General features: G+C 40.2%; 1 protein-coding gene across 3 annotated transcripts in view; it reads right to left on the reverse strand.

Moving 5' to 3' along the window:
* Window positions 1–20848, reverse strand: part of fam184ab (family with sequence similarity 184 member Ab) — a 146117-nt gene extending 125269 nt beyond the window's left edge. Inside the window, exon 1 of one of the 3 annotated variants that reach the window (XM_072686274.1) lies at window positions 20050–20848. In XM_072686274.1, the coding sequence (XP_072542375.1) occupies window positions 20050–20229 (180 nt within the window). In that variant the 5' untranslated portion in view covers window positions 20230–20848. Of the gene's footprint in view, window positions 1–19311; window positions 19330–20049 lie in introns of those variants that run through there. The other 2 variants (XM_072686310.1, XM_072686283.1) reach the window with 2 other exon arrangements.
* Window positions 20849–21710: the final 862 nt, after the last annotated feature.

Genomic DNA, 21710 nt, shown 5'->3' on the forward strand with positions numbered 1-21710 from the left:
CCCATGAGATTAGCCTCCATATTACAATGTGCAGAAAAAAGGATTCTGAACCACAGGGGGAAAGTGACTAAGCTATTTAACACCCCCCTCAGGGTGTTATCAACCTTGGCCTGAAAGGCTTCTAAAACACCAGACTTATGTCAATGTGCGGTGAAAAGGTCCTTCCAACAGGGCACGGGTAAAGTCATTCAAACTGTGACCTTATATGCTCAGAAAGAAAAGGAAAACCCATGACCTTGCTTTTTGCCAGCAATAGCGGACTCTCAGCAGAGAACATAAGCAGACTTTTACCACAAAATAAAACCCAGCCGCTATTGGTTGATTCAGGTGTCAAGCGTAATTGAAATTGCATGCATTTTCCAGATGGGCCAAATCTGCCCTGTAGCAGCAAGAGAGAGCTGTGGAGAGGAGAGAATGATTACAGAAAGTAAAGAGCTGATGACAGTAGTGCTTCTGGGCCCTGAGGAGTGCGGACACACAAACACACACGTACTTCTATGAGTGTTGCCATGGATCAAAGCTACATTAGGGCTCGGTGCTTTTGCCCAGAGCAGATCAAAAACACATTGCATTGCTCTTGTCCTCACCCAAGGAAATAATACATCTTCCTTTAAACACAGCCGCTTCTCTGCACATTAGTCTGCTGCATCACCATTCCCTCATTATTCTACTTAAAATCACCTGAGGAAGGAGGCAAAGCAAAGGAGAGGAGAAAGATAAGAATGATGTGGCATTGCCGACGCTAAAAGGGGATACGGGTGCCGTGAGCAAAAATATCTGGATATTGTTTAGCCTGTTGGTGATAAACTACACACACACACACACACACACACACACATATATATATATATATATATATATATATATATATATATATATATATATATATTTATAAATAATCTTACAAATAAAAGCGCCTTGAGCGAGGTCACAAAATAACCACTTCTGGTTCCACAATGAACCATGTCTGTAAAAGGGCGTGTAAATGTGATGAACCTTTTGAAGATCTAAAGAACCTTTACTTGATGTATGTCGGCCATTTTTCTTGGAGAGTCCAAATTATAAAGTGTAATTCTAGCACAATTCTGAAGGCACTACAATCTCCCACAATGCACTCGTAATTGATAGTTCATATGAAATGTAGCTGAATGTGGACCAAAATGCACTGTGATTTTCGTTCCTAAGCAACAGACAGTGGAACGAAATGGAGCCGACAACGTTTACTCAGGCCAGTGATACCTATGAATTTCAGATGTTTTCCCATGCAGTTTGTTAATGGGAGGCTTATGTTTCTAAGCAACATAATGGTCAAAGATTATTATTCGATGAACTGCACAATGCTTTTACAGACTTTAATTCAGAGTTCAGTTTGTGTGTGTGTGACATTTTCAACATGGCTCAGTCACTTGCAATTGTTTATGCAACCAGAACTGACACATGTTGATGATGAGGAAGTGTCTGAATTTGTTCATTTCCAGTGCTACTCAGTAAATTGAATAGTCTCTCTCTATGTAGCGCAATATTACTGAGAGTAGGGATATATTTTGGTCACAGCCATGGTGCTGGTCATGGTTCCAAAAGTGGTTCCTCTACGACATCGCTCAAAGAACCATTTGAAGCACATTTTTTTCGTGCGCAGACGAAGCAAATAACTCTCCATTGCGGAAGTCAAGGTCTGAGATATATTAGACAGTTACTAAACAGTTGGTGAGCAACTACTGACAGTGGTCAAATGAGGGACAAACCACAAACCTGCGTCAAGAGTGCTAGGCATTCAAGGCTCATAGATACATAAGAGCAAACCAACATAAAGGCTACTATGGCACAAGTCACAGAACTGTTTAATGACAGTTACAGGAGGAATATGCATCACACCCTACTGTGTATTGGGCTGCGCAACTGCAGATTGGTCAGAGTGCAAATTCTATACCCTGTCCACCGCTGAAAGCGCCAACAATGGGTTTGTTTGAAGTGCCATTTTCTTTTACATCACATGGCTACCAAAGTCCCGGATCCAAACAAAGCTCCCCCTCCACCTCTCAACTTACAGAACATAGTGGGGATCTGGTGATAATGTCTTAAGTGCCATATACCCCAGGACACATTCACAGGTCTTGTAGAGACTGTTTGGTTGGCACATTAAGGACCAACAGCATATTAGATCCTTACATTCTTTCTGAAATAGCAGTAAAGAGTTTTAGTTCACCCAGAAGAACCATAATTCAGCCAAGCCTCTGTTAAATGAGATATGTAAAGCTAAAGGTAAATAAATGTCATGCACAACCAATTTCCAAATGTTTTAGGTGATCATAGAGACCCCTTTAATAAAATCAGATGCCAAAAGCCACAGTTTCTATCTAAACAACAACATTTCACTGACTTGCATTTAAAAGATTTTAAGATAATGACAATATAATATCAGGAGTTAGCATGTTTTGACTTCTGAAATGCCCAGTTGAATATGTTATCTGTTTAGGAAACGCAGGATAAACTTTGTGAAATATGTTTTAAAGGGAACTTCTGAGTGACATGCCCTTTGTTTGCCCTTTGATTTAACTATATTTTGCCCAGCCCCAGGTCCCATGAAGGAATACAAAAAAAGAAATATGGGTTGCAGGTTATGAGTTAGATTACAATTTTATGATATGCTTTAACATTCTTTGGGCAAGGAATACGCCAGATATCATTTAGAAGAGATGCTAAATCAGAGAATTGGAGAGTAAAGACAGTATTGCGCAGTGCACACAGCGACAAAAATATTTTTTTGCAAATCTTCCTCAATAGATTATGACAAACAGTGATTTACATTAAGACTCCTTACTACTCCTCACTACTACTACAAAAGTAGAACATACAGTTCAGAAAAGATCACACATCTAAGTGTCACTACAGGCCAAATTAATTACATTGCAAATTTGTTGATGCACCAAACATAGTTTTAAGTCCATAAAAATGCCCATTAGGGCTAATGGAATTTTGACTTGAAAAAGTACTGAGATTATAATGTCATAAAGATAAAATGACTAGCTTTGATCAATGGCTGATAATAATCTGCTGGCACTAAAGTGATGCTGTATGATTAGACTAAAGAGATAAAGGCTGAGATTAAATCAACAAAGGCAAACAGAGAGAGAGAGAGGGGAAAAAAAATTCACAGGCTGCTGGATATGGCTTTAAATCAAAAAGCAGACATGCCTCTAGTTACAGATGTAACTGTGCTTGCGTGGATAGTGGATGACCGCCAGAGGCAGTGCTTCACAGTACATGAGTCTTCGCTGTGCCAACTGCAGACAGAGTCGATCACCAAAACAGTCAATATGGGTGAAACTGTGTGTGGTGTGACGTCACTGAGGCTACATCTCCTCATAAGACAAAAAAGACTTCCTTCAGGATCTGGGTTTTTATTCACTACTCACATTTCCATAGTTACACCCATGACTGGCGTTTTGTTTCATACCTGCTGACTGGCAGGATGTAGTGGTGCTTCACAATGCCCACACAGTCACAAGGGGTACTTCAGAGGACGTCTGTGACACGCAACAAAACGACTGAGACCAGACCAGTAGACACAGCAATATAAGTGCTGGAAGACTGAGCTTTTTTATTTCTGCAGCACATCCGTCCACCAACGTAATGCCTTTTTAGGTGGTCCAAGATGTCACTATGTCCTTGACAGTGTGTCAGGTTTTGGGCAAGGTCTATGCATCCAGCAGCCCCAAATTCCCTCTGAATCACTTCCACCAGCTGCTGTTTTGACAGCGGTAAGCTCGTAATATGTAAAATGTAATACAAACCTAGTGGTCCATCACTTAACTCCACCTCTTCTTATTATAGAGCACAATATCATTTAAAAAAAACATTTCTGGAGGACAATAAATCTAACTGTTAAAATTAGACACTGGGGAGGAAAAAGACAGTTCAGAGGAGAAGATGAGATAGGAAATAGTTTTGTCATTGCTCATTATCTAGATACACTATATGTTTTTGAACACTACATTTTAATGAATGCATTCAGCTACTAAGTTGCATTCATTGCAGACACAGGTTTGCAAATGAACACTCACACACACACACACACACACACACACACACACACAGCGTAGTCTCTGTAGAGAAGTACTGTCATTAAAATAGGACTCTCTGGAGCAAATAAACCTAGTGGGAGCTAGTGGGAAACTACTAACAAGCAGGTGTCCTAATACTTTTGTCCATATAGTGTATGATAGAATCTCCATCCCCAGCTTGCATGCATCTTGTGAAAATTATTATGGCCAATGAAAGTCCAAAGGGCAGCCCTGAACTGGTGAACTTTGTTTTAAAGGCGAGACCAGGAAAACGAAATATGGAAATATGCGTTATGTATCTTCACCAATGTGAACCATATTATACTACAAGGTGCAATGTGCATTAAACATGGGGTTTAACATCTCCTCTCTGGTTCCTCTGGCCTTGAGGGGACTGATCTCCTGGGACTCTCGGATAAGTGCTCAAACAATGTCCTCGGACAGTGTGAGGCGATCATTCAGCAAGATCAACGCCCGATAAGCCCCTAGTCCTGACAATATACCTGGTCGGATGCTAAGGGACTGTGCAGAGGAACTCGCAGCTGTCTTCACGGACATCTTTAACATGTCGCTGAATCAGGCAATCATCCCCACATGCTTCAAAGCCACCACCATCATCCCTATCCCAAAGAAGGTATCGACCTCCAGTCTCAATGACTACCAGTTTGCATATCTGTCTAATCGTTCGACCAATTATGCTATCTCCACTGCCTTCCATATAGCCCTCACACATCTTGACAATAAATATTCTTATGTTCAGCTTGGCATTCAACACTGTCATGTACCAACAGCTCATTCTCAAACTGGACAGGTAGGTTACTATTGTCCGGACATGGAAATCCAATCTGATCACTTGCAAATAAGTGCGGACAGTCATCCCACCAGATCCGATTTGCCTACAGTCTGAACGTAGTCTCACACAGGCCACTTTGATGGTTTTCACACTGTAACTCTACATTAGGATTTGCTGAAAATAATGTGTTTTTTATTTGATGAGCTAAAGATTGTCTCAATTAAATAAATGTATAATTTGTCTAAGGGTTCCCAAACTTTTGTATTAGAGAGTAAAACCTGACCCTTGCTTGTCTAAGACGGAGCATTAGCATGTGAAACAAGATAGCATAAATAAATCAATGTTGCTGCCGCTGCTGCTGTTGGCCTCACTCTGGGCTTTTTCTCCTGTCAGAGCAGCCCAGCTGGATGATGGGGCTGCATGCATTATTGAACCAGGGCAGTGCAGACAGGAGAGCCAAGGCCAGTCCCTCCGGGGAAGCTGCCTATTACCCCGCTGGCTCCGCCGCCCACCACCCTCGCTGATCATGTTGTGTTATCACATCACTGGATCATTGTGTCGGGTAAAAAAAAAAACGAAAAGTGACACAAACCCCTAGCAAGAAGACCTGGAGATAAGCATTTTTCCTTCTCCCACTGCACTGGCTGTGTTCATTTAGTTTGACGTGTTCTACTGGAGCTTGGTCCTCACTGTGCTGCAGCGGCTCACGGTAGAAGGGATAGCAAGCGCTTCAGTTTAATGCTGTGTCTACAGGCCCTATTCCTACACAGTACATTATGTATTTTACTGTCGACTGCCTAGGCGTTATTATGGTAGCATCATCTCCAAATGCACTAAATTGCTCTAAACTGAAATGACAAGTTACCCCCTTACGGTATTACATCAGGCCTAAATAACCTGCATACAAACAAGCTGTTCATTTTAAAATAAAAAAAAATGTTCACTCTAATTGCTTGAGGCCTAATTTGCATCTGCGCTCAGCTGAGCTCATACAACCATACACTTCTGACACACTGTATAGTGACGCACTATTGGCTGACATACTATGTACTGCACTATTTATGTAGAGAGATTCTAAACTCAGCATTAGTGTCCTGGTTTTTATTAAACATGCATATTCTGAGTCATTTTGATGGTTTGATATCGTTGTAATCACAGAGAAAGAAAAATGTTTTTTTATATGTTGAACATATTATAATTCATGAACAAGGTAAACTGGGGCAGTGGTGCTAGAGCATACAAATACGTCAGTAGCATTAAAGGCAAAGTAGCTGCAAACAGATGTATACAATTATAAACCTCTTTACTATTATAAAAATAGGCCTGTGGCCCGTGTACTTGATTAATGGAGGTCTCTTTAAATAAGATAGAGACAGATGAGTAGAAGTAGAAGATCTCCTACACATTTATTCACATTTATTCTAGTTAGAGATGCAACTGTGCAAAATTACATATCTGAACTCTACTTGTCTTGTGCTTAGCAACATGTTCTTGGCAACACACTCACATTTAGGCACTCATGTTACATTGTAGCACAGCATAAAAATAATGTAATATACTTAGTCTTAAATACAAGCAAAACTGTCCCACTTCATGTTTCTTTTGAAGGGTTAACAGTGTTGAAGCACAAAGAAAACATGTATAATAATTTCATTATTTCATTCTTTATTTGACTACTGCCCAGCATTTATGTAATAACCATGCAAATCCTTAGCTGTATAAAATACTTCCACTACTGTAAAGTCCTACTTTTTTTATTGTTCTGAATCATACTTACACTCTAAAGAGCTGTAATTGAGATTTACACTCTTAGTTCTATTACTAACTTTACAATGGGGATATATTTACAATGAGACACAGCATCAGTCTCCTTTGACACTATCAGGCCTAACTGAACCTGTAGCACCCTCACCGCAGCCGCCACCCTCACTCGTTCTTCTCATGTGTATGTTGACAGCCCTTCGCCTCTCCTCAACTGTCCTTTCCTCTCGCCCCCTCCCCTCACGCCCTCTCTCCCTGGAGTCCAAGATAACAGAGCTGGAAACGTCCCAATTAGAGTGAGAGCGAACCGATCTGACTTGGCCTTTCACATCACAAAGTTCAGTGTTAATGGCTGTTGACTCGCAAACCTTCCACCTGCGGCTCAGACAGAGCTCTACCAAATGTCTCTCCCTTTCTCTCTCTCTTTTTTCTCTCTCTCACTCTCCCTCTCACTTACTGTCTCATTTTCTCCGTCACCCTTTCTCCTGCTTCCCTTTTTTACAGTGCACTTTACCAAATGGCAGCCACATTATCATGCAGAAGAGTCGCACCACTTCCATGCTGCAGTCTCAAGGAATGCCTGACATTGTTAAAAAAGTGCCCATATCTGTGAGGGTTTTAGTCTGTCTTGTTTGTGTTGCTTTAGACACTCTTCTTCTCAGAGGGAGGCTTGTACAGGCTTACCTGGCCAGGACCTGATCTTGTCCTCGGCCCAACTCTACCCCGGCCCTAGTGCACAAAGCGTAGTGTTTCTGAAGATGAGCAAAAAAGAACTTTCCACCATATGGTTTATGAAGATAAAAATTCAATGGCATTGAGTTTATTTTTTCTTTTAATCAGACTCCACAAGGGCAATCAGCTCTTCTGTGCTATCATGCCAGCACATCGGCTAAGTCTCCAAGGTAAATACCCAGTCAGTGATTGGGAGCTCATTCACTTTGATCAGTGTGTCCTTTCCAGTTTTCAACCAAAGAAAGCTGACTGGAACTCTGATGAATGGAGGCCCAAGTCAGGACTCTCTGTACTATTTTTAGCCAGAAGTAAAGTCAGCGCTGTAAACTCTTCATGCCACACAGCGCTCTGTTTCCCACGGAAGCTGAGTGATAGTAAATTGGTTTGAACTAATACTGCCAATGTTTATGTACCTCACAACTGTTCCTCAGTTTGTGTACAGAATGCTCCATTTGTGCCTGCATTCGCAGACATCTCATAAACCATGCAGTGCCAGAGCCTTTCTATCAGCCCGCCTCTACAACTCACTCTGACTGCGAACACTCTGGGCACAAGCACTAAAAACTCTCCAGAGGAGATGTAGTGGAGTTTTAGGATTGGTGAGATTTAGCTTGAGAAGGTTAGTGAATGTTAATGTGCGTTTGTCTCATACCTGCTGACTGCCAGGGGCAGTGCTTTGCAGTGAATGAGTCTCTGCTGTGCCAACTGCAGACCAAGTCGAGTCGAGTCGAATACCAAAACGATACCAAAACTGTAGGTGGCACTGCGTGTAACGGCACTCGTATCTCCTCGTGACACATAACAGGTTTCCTCCTTCTCTTTCACCTTCAGACTGAGAAGTCAGTCCGTGGCTTCAGAGCTTCAGGTATTCTGATCTCTTGCGCAATTATTGGTTGTTTTTTCTGTGCTTTCTGAAGCAGACCCCCAAATGCTTTCTATCACATAGTGATATCAGGCCAGAGTGTGATGGTGCTGGATGTGTTGTTCCCGACCTGTACTGCCTGTGGTCTCTCGGTCAGGAAGTCTCACAGCCTGTTGCACAAAAAGGTGTTCAGCCCCAGACTGCATGGGTTGCTGTGGTATCAATGTAGGCGCTAAGAAGTTGCTTTCATATGCAACGTTGCCTGTCACGTTAAGAGTGACGCAAAAGAAACTTTGAAATCCGATTAGAGTGCCCAGAGCGTCAAAACTGAAACACATCTGTACAAATCCGATTGTAACTGCATTTCAAACCTACAAATGTGGTTTGGATCCGATTTTTAAAAATCTGATTTTATGTGTTTTTTGGCTGCCCAGAAAAACTGCCCAGATCAATCGGGATACAATCTAAATATGCCAAAAATCAGATTTGGGCTGGCAGTCTAAACATAGCCTAAAAGTTGGCCACCTTACAGAGTCAAGAGGACTTTGTAATGCTCTCTGGCAGAAATCATAGCTTGCAAACACAGCTTGTGGCAGCTAAAAGTTCTTGTTGCTGGAATGTTTTTCCACTCTTCATTGCAAAATGCCTCTAGAGATGTTCTTTGGTCTTTGGCCTGGTCATCCCAAAAGCTTCAGTTGTGTCTCTTCAGCTAGTCCATGGTGGATTTTGAAGTATATTTTATATTATTATCCTGTCATCTTCTTTTCAGCTCCATCCATTTCACAGATGGTTTGACATTTGCATCCAGAATTTGCTGGTAGCTAGTGAAATCCATTCTTCTCTTCAGCAGTGCAATACTGCCAGTGCCACTGGCAGCACCACAACACAACCCCACATAACCCAAAAGAAGCAATTTCGTCATGTGTTATGTTTGATTATCTACAGTGGGTGTGTTTAATACTACTCAACTGAATAAAAAAAACAACAATATACATCACTGGGCCAAAGGCACCCAAACATTTGCACAAGACAGTATGTGTGTGTACAAGTGTTAGAAATATAAAAATAAATTGTCCATTTGTCTCCATAATGTCAAAAGACATGAATGCATTCATTGAGCAGAATGACTCTCTGCATAACAATCTAACACTTCCACTAACTCCTCAAAAGTGTGAGTTTATGAATCACAGGACTTGTCATAATGTGTGCTACACTGACAAATCACAAGTGTTCATGCAGCCTAACAAACAAGGCAGAGTAGACTGTAACACAAAACACACTGGACGGTCAAATCACCTTTACCCGCAATTAAGCACAATCACATTAGTGCAACATTATGCAGCTCTAATGTGTGTGGTGGGGGGGAGGGGCAGAGACACCATGAATGTGCTCCAAAGTATACACACCAGGGACTGATGAAAAAATTGTGGGAAAAGCCTGTACACAACATAACAAAAAGGATGCAAGCAGTGATTATAGTTTGAAACATTGGTTTATGTTTAATTAAATTAAAAATCTTTACTGACATCTAATCTGAATGAACTGACTGAACTCACCTTTCATAGGGTGTTTTAGCCCGCACCCAGAACCGATTCTGCTTGGCTTCCCCATAATAGAATATCTTTTATACTATGTATTGTTGCACAATTACATACGTTACGTTTATATATACATTTCTTGCAAAACGACGGATAACAGATTCATCCCTTTTGTTATTGACTAGAAACAGAAAGCAACTGCCAGTAGACTTACAAAACTTTTCTTACTACATTAACGAATCCAACTAACAAAATCTATATTTACTTTGTTCTCCATGTTACACAGACATACTAACATGTGGAAACATCATCTACAAAGAAGACAGTTACCACATCTACTACTGCACTGAGAGTGCTACCATAGTGCTATTTTTGAATAATTAGACCAATTGTAAAATGTACATCACTATTTTTTGCTACAGTTTTATTTGTATGACTAATTATATTTTGTGTAACTATTCTATGTCCAATTATGACTAATTACTATTTTATTTTACTTGATGATATCTGCCCAATATCATTTAATTTACTCCATTCTTCAGTACGCAGAGTGCATTATTTATATCATGACCTGTTGGATCATTAACTTGACAATTCCTATAATGTTTTTAGTATCGCAATATATAAAATAAAATACCACAATGTACCACAATAATATGTATCTTTTCTTGTTCTTCTGACCTGTGGATTGACCTCACAATTCCATTACTCCACACTATGTGTATATTTTTGGCAAAATAACAGATGTCATAGGTCAATCTGTTTACTCCTTTGTGAATAATTCAAGAGCAATTTGTTGTAAGCTACCAACATATATATATATATATATATATATATATATATATATATATATTAATGTATTTAATGTATAGCATTATAGTATTGCTGTGGAGTAACATTCCATTATACTCCATTAAACATTCTGGCTAGATGACAACTGATACACTATATGAACAATAGTATTGGGACACCTGCTTATTTATGCAGTTATTTTAATTAATGGGTTTAAAAAAGAGTTTATCCTGCTTCTGTTGGAGCAACCGTATCTACTGTCCAGAGAAGGCTTTCTACTAGATTTTGGAGCACTGCTGTGTGAGCATGTGATTTGAGAATTGGGTGGAGCACCATCATTCCAGAAAACACAGTATCAGTGCTCGACAGCTCAATGCTGGGGGGGCTTTATGGACATGGTGCCAATAAGTTCATGTTTATCTGCTCCAGAGAGTCCTATTCTATTGGCAATACTTTTCTACAGGGACTAGACAAGCTTTGGATGTGCATTTGCACGTTTGTGTCCGTAAGGGGTGCATATATATTTTATTTATATATATATATTTCACTGTTTCTGCAATGTACCAACAGTATCCCCTACTGTAACGCCAGCTATTATTAGTCTGGATTTGGAATGAAAGGTCTTCCTTATTTAGTTTTTCTTTATTTAGCCTATTCTTTCCATTATACAATGAATTTTCATGAGAACTATCTACTACCACTTTGGTATGTTAATTGATGTTAACTGCCACTATCCGCACTCTGCCTGTTTGATCAAATCTCATCTCGCTTCTGGATGTCGCCAGCGGCCTGTCTGTGTCATTGTCTTCTGTCTTCTGCAAAGCAATGCTGTTTTATTTACATAAGCATTGCGTCATCTGTTAGATTAGTCGATGTCCAGACACTGTCATTGCTTCAAACTGCTCCATTACAAGCACTGAGAGCTTTCCGTCTGCCAGCCGTCTGTAATGTCTAGTCAGATATGGCCTGATAAACAATTACTTATCATTATACACAAGACCGCAAGGAGTCGTTTCTTTCAGGGAGAAAAAGTACCAAAATTAAAAGTGTTTACTCACAATGTTCTGCTACAATTGGTTCGCTGGGAGGCGATTAGGTGAAGGTGGACTTAGAGGATGTTTAAATAGGATGGGAACATCAGCAGTCCTGTTTAGTCAATGACGTCTCTAAGCTTCTATGTTTAAGAAATCCTAAAAAGTATGATTTCTACAGAATCTCTGTATTTAAAGGTATATAAATTTGTGCACTATAGACTATATACAATCTACTATATCGCTGGCAAGCAAAACCTAAAACAGCGATAACAGCAGAATGTCCCTGTGTAAGCACTTGCAAATGAGAAAGGATTCTCACTTAGGAAGATTTTTTTGCCATATAAGATGTCATGACATGTTATATTTTCATAATAATTGCAGGGCAGGCACTCAGATCATTTCTAGTCTCCTTGCCCACCACATATAACTTGAAGCATTGTTACCTGAAATGCAAGGCAAGCTTTCACATAGACTACGGACTGTAGAGGTGGGCAATATGACAATGTTTTATGGTATTGTGATACATTTTGTTGAGGATATTGTCAATAGAGCTTTAAGAACACTGACAAACAGATTTCATTACAGAGAGTGTAATCAGTCCTGTTTGATTATATGAAGTAAAATGAAAAATAAAATACTGTACTACATATGGGATAGTGTTTGGATAGCAGAAATCTATTCAATACCACTGGCGAATTCTGTCCGCATGACATATTACCACAATAACCGTGAAAGTGTTTTTGAATAACATGATTTAACATTTTTAAAGGACCATGCCGAATTCCTGGCCTATTAAAAGTATAAGTTCCTTGAGAAAACTTTAGGGGTTCAATTAGAAACTGTAGAGGAATCTATTATGGTGCTTTGAGGAACCTTCAAGGAAATTCTTTCTTCTAAAAGTTTCTCATATAACTTATGCTTGTTAAGTGGGGCAAATGGATGAGAAAGCCTGAAAGGCTTCATCACCTTCAATAGTATATGAAAGAGGGAATCAGGTGGATCTAATTAGTTGCAATCAGGAAGCTTTCACACCTTCTTTATTTGGAGGACGACTGTGCATTGTTAAGGAATTGGCAATAGAATACATAACACAATATAGGGGTTACGATTCAATGGACTGCATTATATTGCAAACTATAAGGCGATATTTAGTATAAAAACACACTATCATATGTTTAAAATCTGAGTAAACAAAAAGCGGAGGTCTGAAGACAGAGTACAACACTGCTGTTTAGCAATTAGTGTTTAAACACAAAGGTGTTTATCAGATTTGATCAAGGATTTAAAATATGTTTTTAAAACGGTAGAGTGACTTTCAGTTTTGAGTATTTTGGTCTATCCCCATAAAGATAAAAGCCTATGACTGGAAATGACTTGCCTACTAGCCAAAAAGAACCAAATCTTCACATGTAAATTACTCATTAAAAATCAATGAAAATGGATACAGTACTGCAAAACATAATATTGCAATACTCAAATGGATCAATACATTCTTACACCCCTAGTTTGGAGCAGATCAATCAAACATTTGTGGTAGCACTTTAAAAATCAGCAATATGTATGTAACTATATGGTAATACCATGGCGACAAATAGTAGTTATCATATCAATTAAAATCCATATTCCTAGTTTAAGCATGGCACATAACACAGGCCATTCATGTCTACCATTACACATACACTGATGCTGCAGAGCGAGAAGAATGCTCAGTGGGCCAAACACAGGGTTAAAAGGGCTACGATTGCAGTGGATTATACCCACTGGTTTGTCTGCCCAGCGCAAAGGCAGGCATGCAGGAGGAGAGAACAGCATCAGATCACGCAAGGACGAGCAAGGCTTTGATGTTCGGCACGTCCAGACCTGTGCTGACGTCCCATGTCCTGCGCTGACACTGTCATCGCCTGCGTCTGACACAATCACGCTCATGCTCGTCCCCCTATTAGAGTTCCTTCTAATAGCAGTGTGGAGGAATTCTACTCCAGTGAAGAGGTGGAGAGTGTTGAGTGGCAGTACAGAGTGTTGACAAAAACTCAACTAAATAACAGGCCTGTCTAAAGCTGAGGGATGCTCTGTGTTTTCTGTCACTGATGATCAAGCTTTTGACAGAGGAATGCAAAGAATCTCCATGCCTGGAAGCAATATTCCCAAGAAGCTAAAGCCTCTAGAAAAGGCTACGTTACTATGACTGTGCCCACTGTAGTGCTTCGCATCAAACCAAACAAATAAGTCATCTGGGCCAAATCAGCTTGCCTGTTTACACCTGATTACATCACACAGCGCTGGCTTGCATGCTGCCAAAAGAGCCGCACGTTTTCACTAATTAATGCACAGCCACAAGCCGGAAGCTAATCTAAATGAGATCAGACGAGGCAATGTGAAAATCAGAGGAAACCCTGTCAAGGTTAATGAAACCTGCTAAATTCCAAACAGTCACGTCCACTTCTCAAAGCCTGCTCATTCCGTTTCCAGCCCAATAAATTAGCTTTGTTGCAAAATATGAAATAATTATAAAGCATCTAAGCCCACAGGTAAAACTCATGAATGAAATGATCAATCATTTTGAGCTGGATAGACCTCTTTAACTGGCTACTTTTAAGACTCCCATGTTGGGGTGCACAATGATACCAGAATCAATGTCAGCAGATAATCTGATATTTTAAACGGATTTTAGAGGTAATACCATATACTGTGGTATTTAAATATACTAACTGTATCTCAAAATGTGGGGTAAAAAACCAAGCCCACCACAGTTGCAAGTTTAGCGACATGCTTAGTCCAATTAAAGGGGGAGCAAGCCAACCTTCACTCAACTTTGCACATTTAGATATGAGGCAATATGAGCTGTGGCGTCATGCTAGCTTATCTAAGCCTAGATAGCCGGCTACGAGTCCAAACCCAGCAGAACCAGTCTCATCTTGCCTTTCTGTTACTCCCAACACCAGACTTTCAACTTCCCTCACTCAGACACAACTCTTTATTGTCAACACTTGTGTTGGTAACTCAGCATTTAGTCAACAGCAGCTATACTGGGCTGTCTAAAATTTGCATACTTATTAAAAGTGGGCTTTCAGTCAAGCAGAACTGAGTTTGTTCTCTGGTGAGCAGATTTTAAGATAATGCTAACCAGCTTCTTTCTCCTGATTCAGAGCAGTTTGCAGTTGTTGTCAGACTAGTGGTCAAACATTTATTAAATGACTGTTTTAAAATGAAGCAGTGCTCAAATAGTTTGTCACTCTGTGTGGAAACTGATCTTAGTATTTGATCACTTTTCAGAAATAAAATTATTAAATAAAACGCAGGATAAGTGAGCTGCCATGTTGTTTACAAATGTCCGTAGGTTAATGATCATTAAGGATCGAGGTTCTGTGGATCTGGGACTAAAGCAGATTTAACGCATTATGCAAGTTAGCAAAACATTGTTGTGGGTGGAGCTAAATGATCAATAAAAAAAGGAATCTTAAGGTATTGATTTAAGATACAAGACCGAAAACGCTACCCTGTGCCACAGCGCCCCCCTTGGTCTTATCTCATGTGCCAGTAGTAGCAGGAATGACTACAACCAATAAAAGTTTCAAGATACAAGTTTCATATCTTTAGGACTTACAGTTTGCTATGACCAATTCTTTATAGGACAGAAGAAAAAAATTAAAATCCTACACGTATCCTTAGAAATCCTAACAAAAGCACATAGCGCTTGAACTAACCCCCTAGTAACTGAATAATAAGCCCAGTGGTTCAAGGGGTTAATTCAAGCCTCATACATGAAACAGCGGTTATAATGGCCGCTTTGCTGAATATATTAAGTCCTCCATTTTCAGATGCATGGATGCAGAAATGCAATTATACTGCAAAGCTTTTGCAATTCAGCATACACATTGTCTTACAAAAGGCTTCAAAATGAATGCCTTAATCCTGTCACCCCACATTGACAGTGCTGACTTATTTTCTAAACAAACCAGCTTAAAGGGAACTTACTGTGGTGCATGAAATTCTTAAATGCTCTCCCTCCGAATGTGTCACAGCAAGGATTACTTCAAATATAGTTATTTCCAAACAACGGCTGGGGAAGAAGGAATTGGGGGGGGGGGGCAAAGTAATTTCATCTGGTTCATGCAGATAAAAAGTTTTTTTTTCTGTTTTATTTTTCCTTTTACAGAGCCTCAGGCTTTGGCTGGGACACCTAAGTGGTGTAAGGAGTAAACTACAGAAAACAAGTTCTAATTGGGTTGCGAGGCAGCTCACACTTATAGTAACGTGAGCGAAATCCAAAAGGAGGCCGTGCCACCGCTGTGCATAATCTGGGTGAGGGTTCTATTTTCTAAAAGACACGTTGTGTACGGGAGCTCTAAAGACCCGAGGCTTACGCCATCTGCCTGGCCCCAGGACAGCTTGTGGCCTTCCAGATCATTTTTAACCCCTGGATTAAGACAGACACACATGCACACGCAGAGACCCACCTGGCACGTTGATGTTGATGATTTAATAGCACCTTCCATCGTATTTCAGCATCCGGACAAGAAATGAGGAAAGAAGTGGCTACAAGAAACTGGGCGCGTTTATGACAATGCTGACTGCCTACGGCGACTCGGTCATGCTTAATAATGCAGCCATCAATCTTGCGTAATCTGCAGTGAAAATATTATACGCTTAGGTTACATAACACAGAGGGATAACTTTCTCTTTGTTTCAGAGCAGTGGTTTGGCGGTAGGGTCCTCAGCTGGACACAAGGCATAAACGATCATGGCCTGAGAAGGCACCATTCCATTACCAGGTATTGGTGTGGGGTCGATATCAACAGAAAATGCTTGGGATTGGATATAGAAGGGAAAAAACAATGAATCGCATCTGATCCTGTAACAAATCTATTCTGACACAGCACACTCACACTGTGATTAGTTAGCTGTGTGTTTCTTCCTGGGGTGTTTGAGTAGGTTGAGTAGGATGGTCTACTTTTAAATGCTCATTCTTAGTAAACAGGCTTCGTAGTTTTACAGGAAAAGCATCAGATTTCACAAAAGCTTTCTTAAGAACAAATGTACAAAGAATCTTAAGATTAACACTAAGAAGATTGTTCTTAAATGCAATTCTCTAAAAAACTAAATATTCTCTTAAGAAAGTTATTAAATTATTTTCTTAAGACACTCTTCTTTGTGTTCTTATGTAGACACATAGTAATACAGCCTTTTATGCTGCATTATGGCTTTTTCTGTATTTGACATTATTCAGTTAAATCCATGCACAGTATGGCACAAATGGAGGCAAAACTAAATCAAACTAACCATTTAGAAAAGTTCAGTGAAGAAGAACTAATAGTGTCAGTGGAGGAAACGGGCAACAGGAAACTAATCCTTCTTAGAAAATATGATAACTTATGGTATAACTTAGTAAAGCCAATATTCCCTTACCACTTTCTGGACTTATTACCCCCCTATACATATACACCTTCTTCTATGTACTATATGTGAAGTCTCTGTGCATTGTGACTATGTTTCAAGCTATGCCTTCTCCTGTGTTGTATTCCCATGTTTTTGACCCTGGCTGACCTGGTTTTTGCATACATAACAGAAACAGTGTACTGAACTGCATCACCGATACGGCTCTCTCACTCTTGCAAAAACTTTCATAAAAAAAAGATGACAAATTGAATTGAATCCTGAGCTCAGGATTTAAAATGGCATGAAACCTGACAATATGTGCAACGTTATGCCCCACCATTACATGCATTATATTAACATTAACACTTTCACACATTAACACAAGGCACATATTCAAAACGTAAAGTAAAAATACTTTGCTATGTCCGATCAAAGTTTGTGAATATACATGGACAGTCAAATAATACAATAGCTCTGGGAAAGAAAGAATATATGTATAAAGTGCATATTTCCAGTGTATTTGTGTAAAATTAGCAGCTCTATAAAGCTTGTGTATTTGTGTAAAAGCTACAGAACTCTATAAGGTTGGATTGTGCATTTTGTGGCGTGATAAAACCCTTGCCGAAGTGGCTGGGGGTTTCTAATCACCGTTCCACAGTCCAGTCAGGCTGCTGATAATGGAGAAAAAAAAATCCTGAGAGGAATCTATTAATTACATTTTGTTTTTTGATCCCCCACAGAGGAAGGCTTTTTCGAAACTAACTTAACTTAAAATGCGTAAAATATGAATATGGCCTAATGCTTGGAAGGCTGTGCCTCTGGAGCAAGATTCCAAAAAAATAACCTTGACTACCCTTGTCAAACACTGCTGCCTGAGGGGTTGTCAAGCTATACAAAGCAATGCAACGAGGAAGCCTTCCATCACAGGTATTTTATCTGTATGTAGATGCAGGCAGTAAGAGGGCCCTAAAGATGAAGATCTTGTAAAGAAGCCTCAAGTGATGCTTTTTTCCCCATACTGTCAAATTTTACATCCGTTTTAGGAGACATGGCCTCAGCCTCCATGTTTGATGATACTGTGACAGTTCCTGCTGCTCCGTTCCACATCCAGAGCCCTAAGGATTTATTTGTCATCCTAGTCAGCTGACTTGCAGCGCATGAGCAAAAAACACAACATATGGACTCACAGTATAGCAGACGTGCTGAGGAGGCGTTGGGACTTCAGTGTGTGAAAACAACAGAGTAAACTAACATGCTGTTCAGCTGGGTTATACACATTTTAAACTTGGTTGTAATATACTTCACGTATCTGGTGATTTCGGCATGTATTCTGCTTGCAATAAATGGGTAACAGCAACAGTAAAATTTGACAGCACTATGGGATAAAGCAAGGCCGAGCTATCACACAGTCAGGAGTATAAGGTATGACAGTGCTGGGACTGTTAAACCATTCTATCCATGATATCACATCATGTGGAAAATATACTAAACATAGATGATTAGAGAAGATATGCTAGCATATGTGTAAAGAATGCATTAACAATGGTTTACCTTCTACTGAGCATGTGTTGATATAAAAAGGTAATACCACAGTTAGGGCTGTGCGATATGGTAAAAATGTCATATCACGATATTTAAAGAAATCTTCACGATAACCGCTATTTATTGCACTATTCTGTCATGCATTCTCCAGTAGCTGCAGTGTTGAAAAACAGCTATCCAAATTTTGAATTCATTTTCATTCATTTTCAAACGTTCAGCTGGTCAGTGTTTTTTAAACACGGACAATATTGATGATGTACTCATAAAATAATATTTTGTATGACTATAACAATATTTTTATTGTATTGTGATAAATTGTCATATTATGACAATACATACCAAACTTTATCACAGCTGTCAATATTATCCTGATATTGCATTAAGAATATATACATCTGTCATTTTTAAAGGCAATGATGTGTTGGTAGTTTTCATGCAATTATCTGCCAATTCCATGAGAAACATCGGCATATAATTTGTATGTCCTTTGTGTATTTTTGCTTAGATTCTGAAATAATAGTTTATGAGCTCAATGTTAAGACAATATAATAAGCAAGTTATGAGTGTATGCCACACAGTACCTGCCTACACCAGATCAATACAGAAACTCTGTCATCATCTCATCTCATCATAAACTTATACACAGACGCTTGAAGGAAGACAACGAATCAGGCCAAACTCTCAATAGGCCACATATTCCCAGATCAAAACACCCTTATTTAAAAATAACAGGCCTACAGTACTTTATGCTTAGACTTCAAATAACTGCCACACATTTACTGCCTAAGACAGATCAATAAAGTCCCTTTGCCAGCACCTTTTTTTCTACCGTTCTGCCAACTGGTCACACATCTAGGGTCAATCTGATTGGTACAGGGGAGAGAAGATGCTAAAACCCAATGATCTGATGCTGAAAGACTTTTACATTTTCCAGACCTGCATGGCTCATTTGGACCTAAAGTAGCCTTGCGTAGAGGTCTATCCGGGCCAGTTTGAGGAAGTCAACAAATCACAGCAGCCTACTCATGCAGTATGCATCCATTGTCTGTTGTTTTTGTTCTGAAATCAAGGGTAATAATGGGAGGTTTGTCCCTCTTTGCTGCAGTAATAGCTTGTAGAAAAGGATATAAGAGCATCGGTGAGATCAGGTACAGTGATGTCGTCTGATGATCAGCTCTGGTTCTCAAACGCTGCTTCAGCTCATCTCAGAAGTACTGCATGGGAGGATGCAGTTTCACTGCTCCACAGCCCGAAGTCGGAGGTCTTTATATATCCTCCTAGCTAAAACTTGGAAAGATTTAACACCTGTGTCTGCGAGGAGTACAATTTACTGGAGAGAGTCATTCTGGCCACTCTGGACCTTTGGGCGTTTAGAGGGAGTCTTCTGGCCACTTAGTTTGAGTTAAGGATTCATCACAGTATTACTCCAGACAGTGTAACGTGACAGTGCTTTCATTTGGGATGGGCTTCTGCGCATGCTCATGTAGGCACTCACTGCATACACACATACACACATTCACACACACCGGTTTAAAAAGATGACTGAATACCTCACCTTTGTGAGCTGGGCGATCTTCTTGCTCATCTTGAGGTGAAGGTCCTGGGTGTACTCCAGGGTTATTCCCGACTGGAAGGACATGGAGGAGGGTGAGGAGGTGGAGGTGGAGGTGGATGTGGACGTGCTGTATTTTCCAGCAGGGCTGTAGTATTGCTGCCAACCCGTTCCCGTCGCCATCTTCACAACCCTTCACAACGCTGTTACTATGAACGTGTTAAATATCAGTGGCAGAGACGCCGAGAGCAGGCTCGGAGGGGGGCTGAGCTGCTGTTTGCTGTATGAAAGCAAGCCGAAAATAGGCTACATCAACACACCGACCTGCCCTGTTAACCCAAAACAGTCATTTCTCCTGACTAACACGATCGCAGCGCTGGCCGGACGATGGAGGTTAGACTGAACCGTGAATGAAAAAACACGTCCCTTGTTGTTTGTTGCGAGTCCTCGCGGATAACAGCTAGCTAAGCATGTTTGTCGCCGGTGTTGTTGTTGTTGTTGTTGTTGTTGTTGTTATTTTAGCCGTTTATCTTAGCTAGCGTTAAGTTACCTCTGGATGAAGAAGACATGAGAAGCCTCGGAGGTTTCGGCAGTTTCAGAAATTCCTCCGCTCGCCCGCAGAGACGGACTCTCAGCGTGGAAAAAATATTGAAAAGACTGAAATGTGTGTTATGCTCGAGTTTACCCCATGAGCCGTGTGAATCCCAGCCAGTGGGGTTTTTCAGTTGTACCGTGTGAGAGAGAGAGGCGGAATGTGCGAGGTTTTGCTGCACTGCTCAAGTCTGAGCTGTTACCATGGTTCGCCTCAACAGTTTACATGACAGCCAGTGACGTCAATAACAGCACCTGTTTTCGGGCAAGTCCCGCCTCCCTGTGCTGGGATTGGCTGGACAAACTCCGGCACCGGTGCTAGGATTGGATGGTTGTTGAGTTGACTGTGTGACCCACTAGCCAATCATAATGTAGATGGGCCGCGTTCTCCCGAATACAGGCGGGGAACGAAACACTGACGCCCGTTTTCTCCTCCTCCTCCTCCTCCTCCGCCTCCCATGAAGGTCCATTGATGCGATTTCTCGGGGATGCGATGCGACACAGCGCCTGCAGCCGGTCTTTTTGACCCTTATCAAACTGCCCTTCATAGAATATGGACTGAGATAATAAGTCTTGACATGAAAATAAATAAATGCACTCATTCATTCATTATTTGATTCATTGATTCATTATAAATAATAAAACAAAAGGCAGTATTATAACACTGTACTACTATTATCATATTCATTGTAATAATTCATGCTATTGTAATCGTTTGATCTATAATAATACCAACAAACAATACAGCTACTATATATTTCTGTTGTATGCTTTTTTTCTCTCGCAGGGATAATTAAATGTTTGTTTGTTGACTGATTTGTTGATTGTTGTTTAGTATTATGGTAAACACTAGTGTCTATATTATAAAAACAACAATAATAAATGTAAATTAATTAATATCATTAAACATTAATATTATGACATTTGTTTGTTGATTGATTGATTGATTACTTACATTTCAAGTCCTAGACTTTAATCCAAGTCCTATACTAGCAGCCTAGGCCTAAATCAATGCACAAGTCCTGAGTAAAGACAAAAACCTAATTGAGAGGTGACCGCATTGTTCGCCCCAG

The sequence above is a fragment of the Salminus brasiliensis genome, chromosome 1 (assembly GCF_030463535.1).
Source record: "Salminus brasiliensis chromosome 1, fSalBra1.hap2, whole genome shotgun sequence".
Classification (NCBI taxonomy): Eukaryota; Metazoa; Chordata; class Actinopteri; order Characiformes; family Bryconidae; genus Salminus; species Salminus brasiliensis.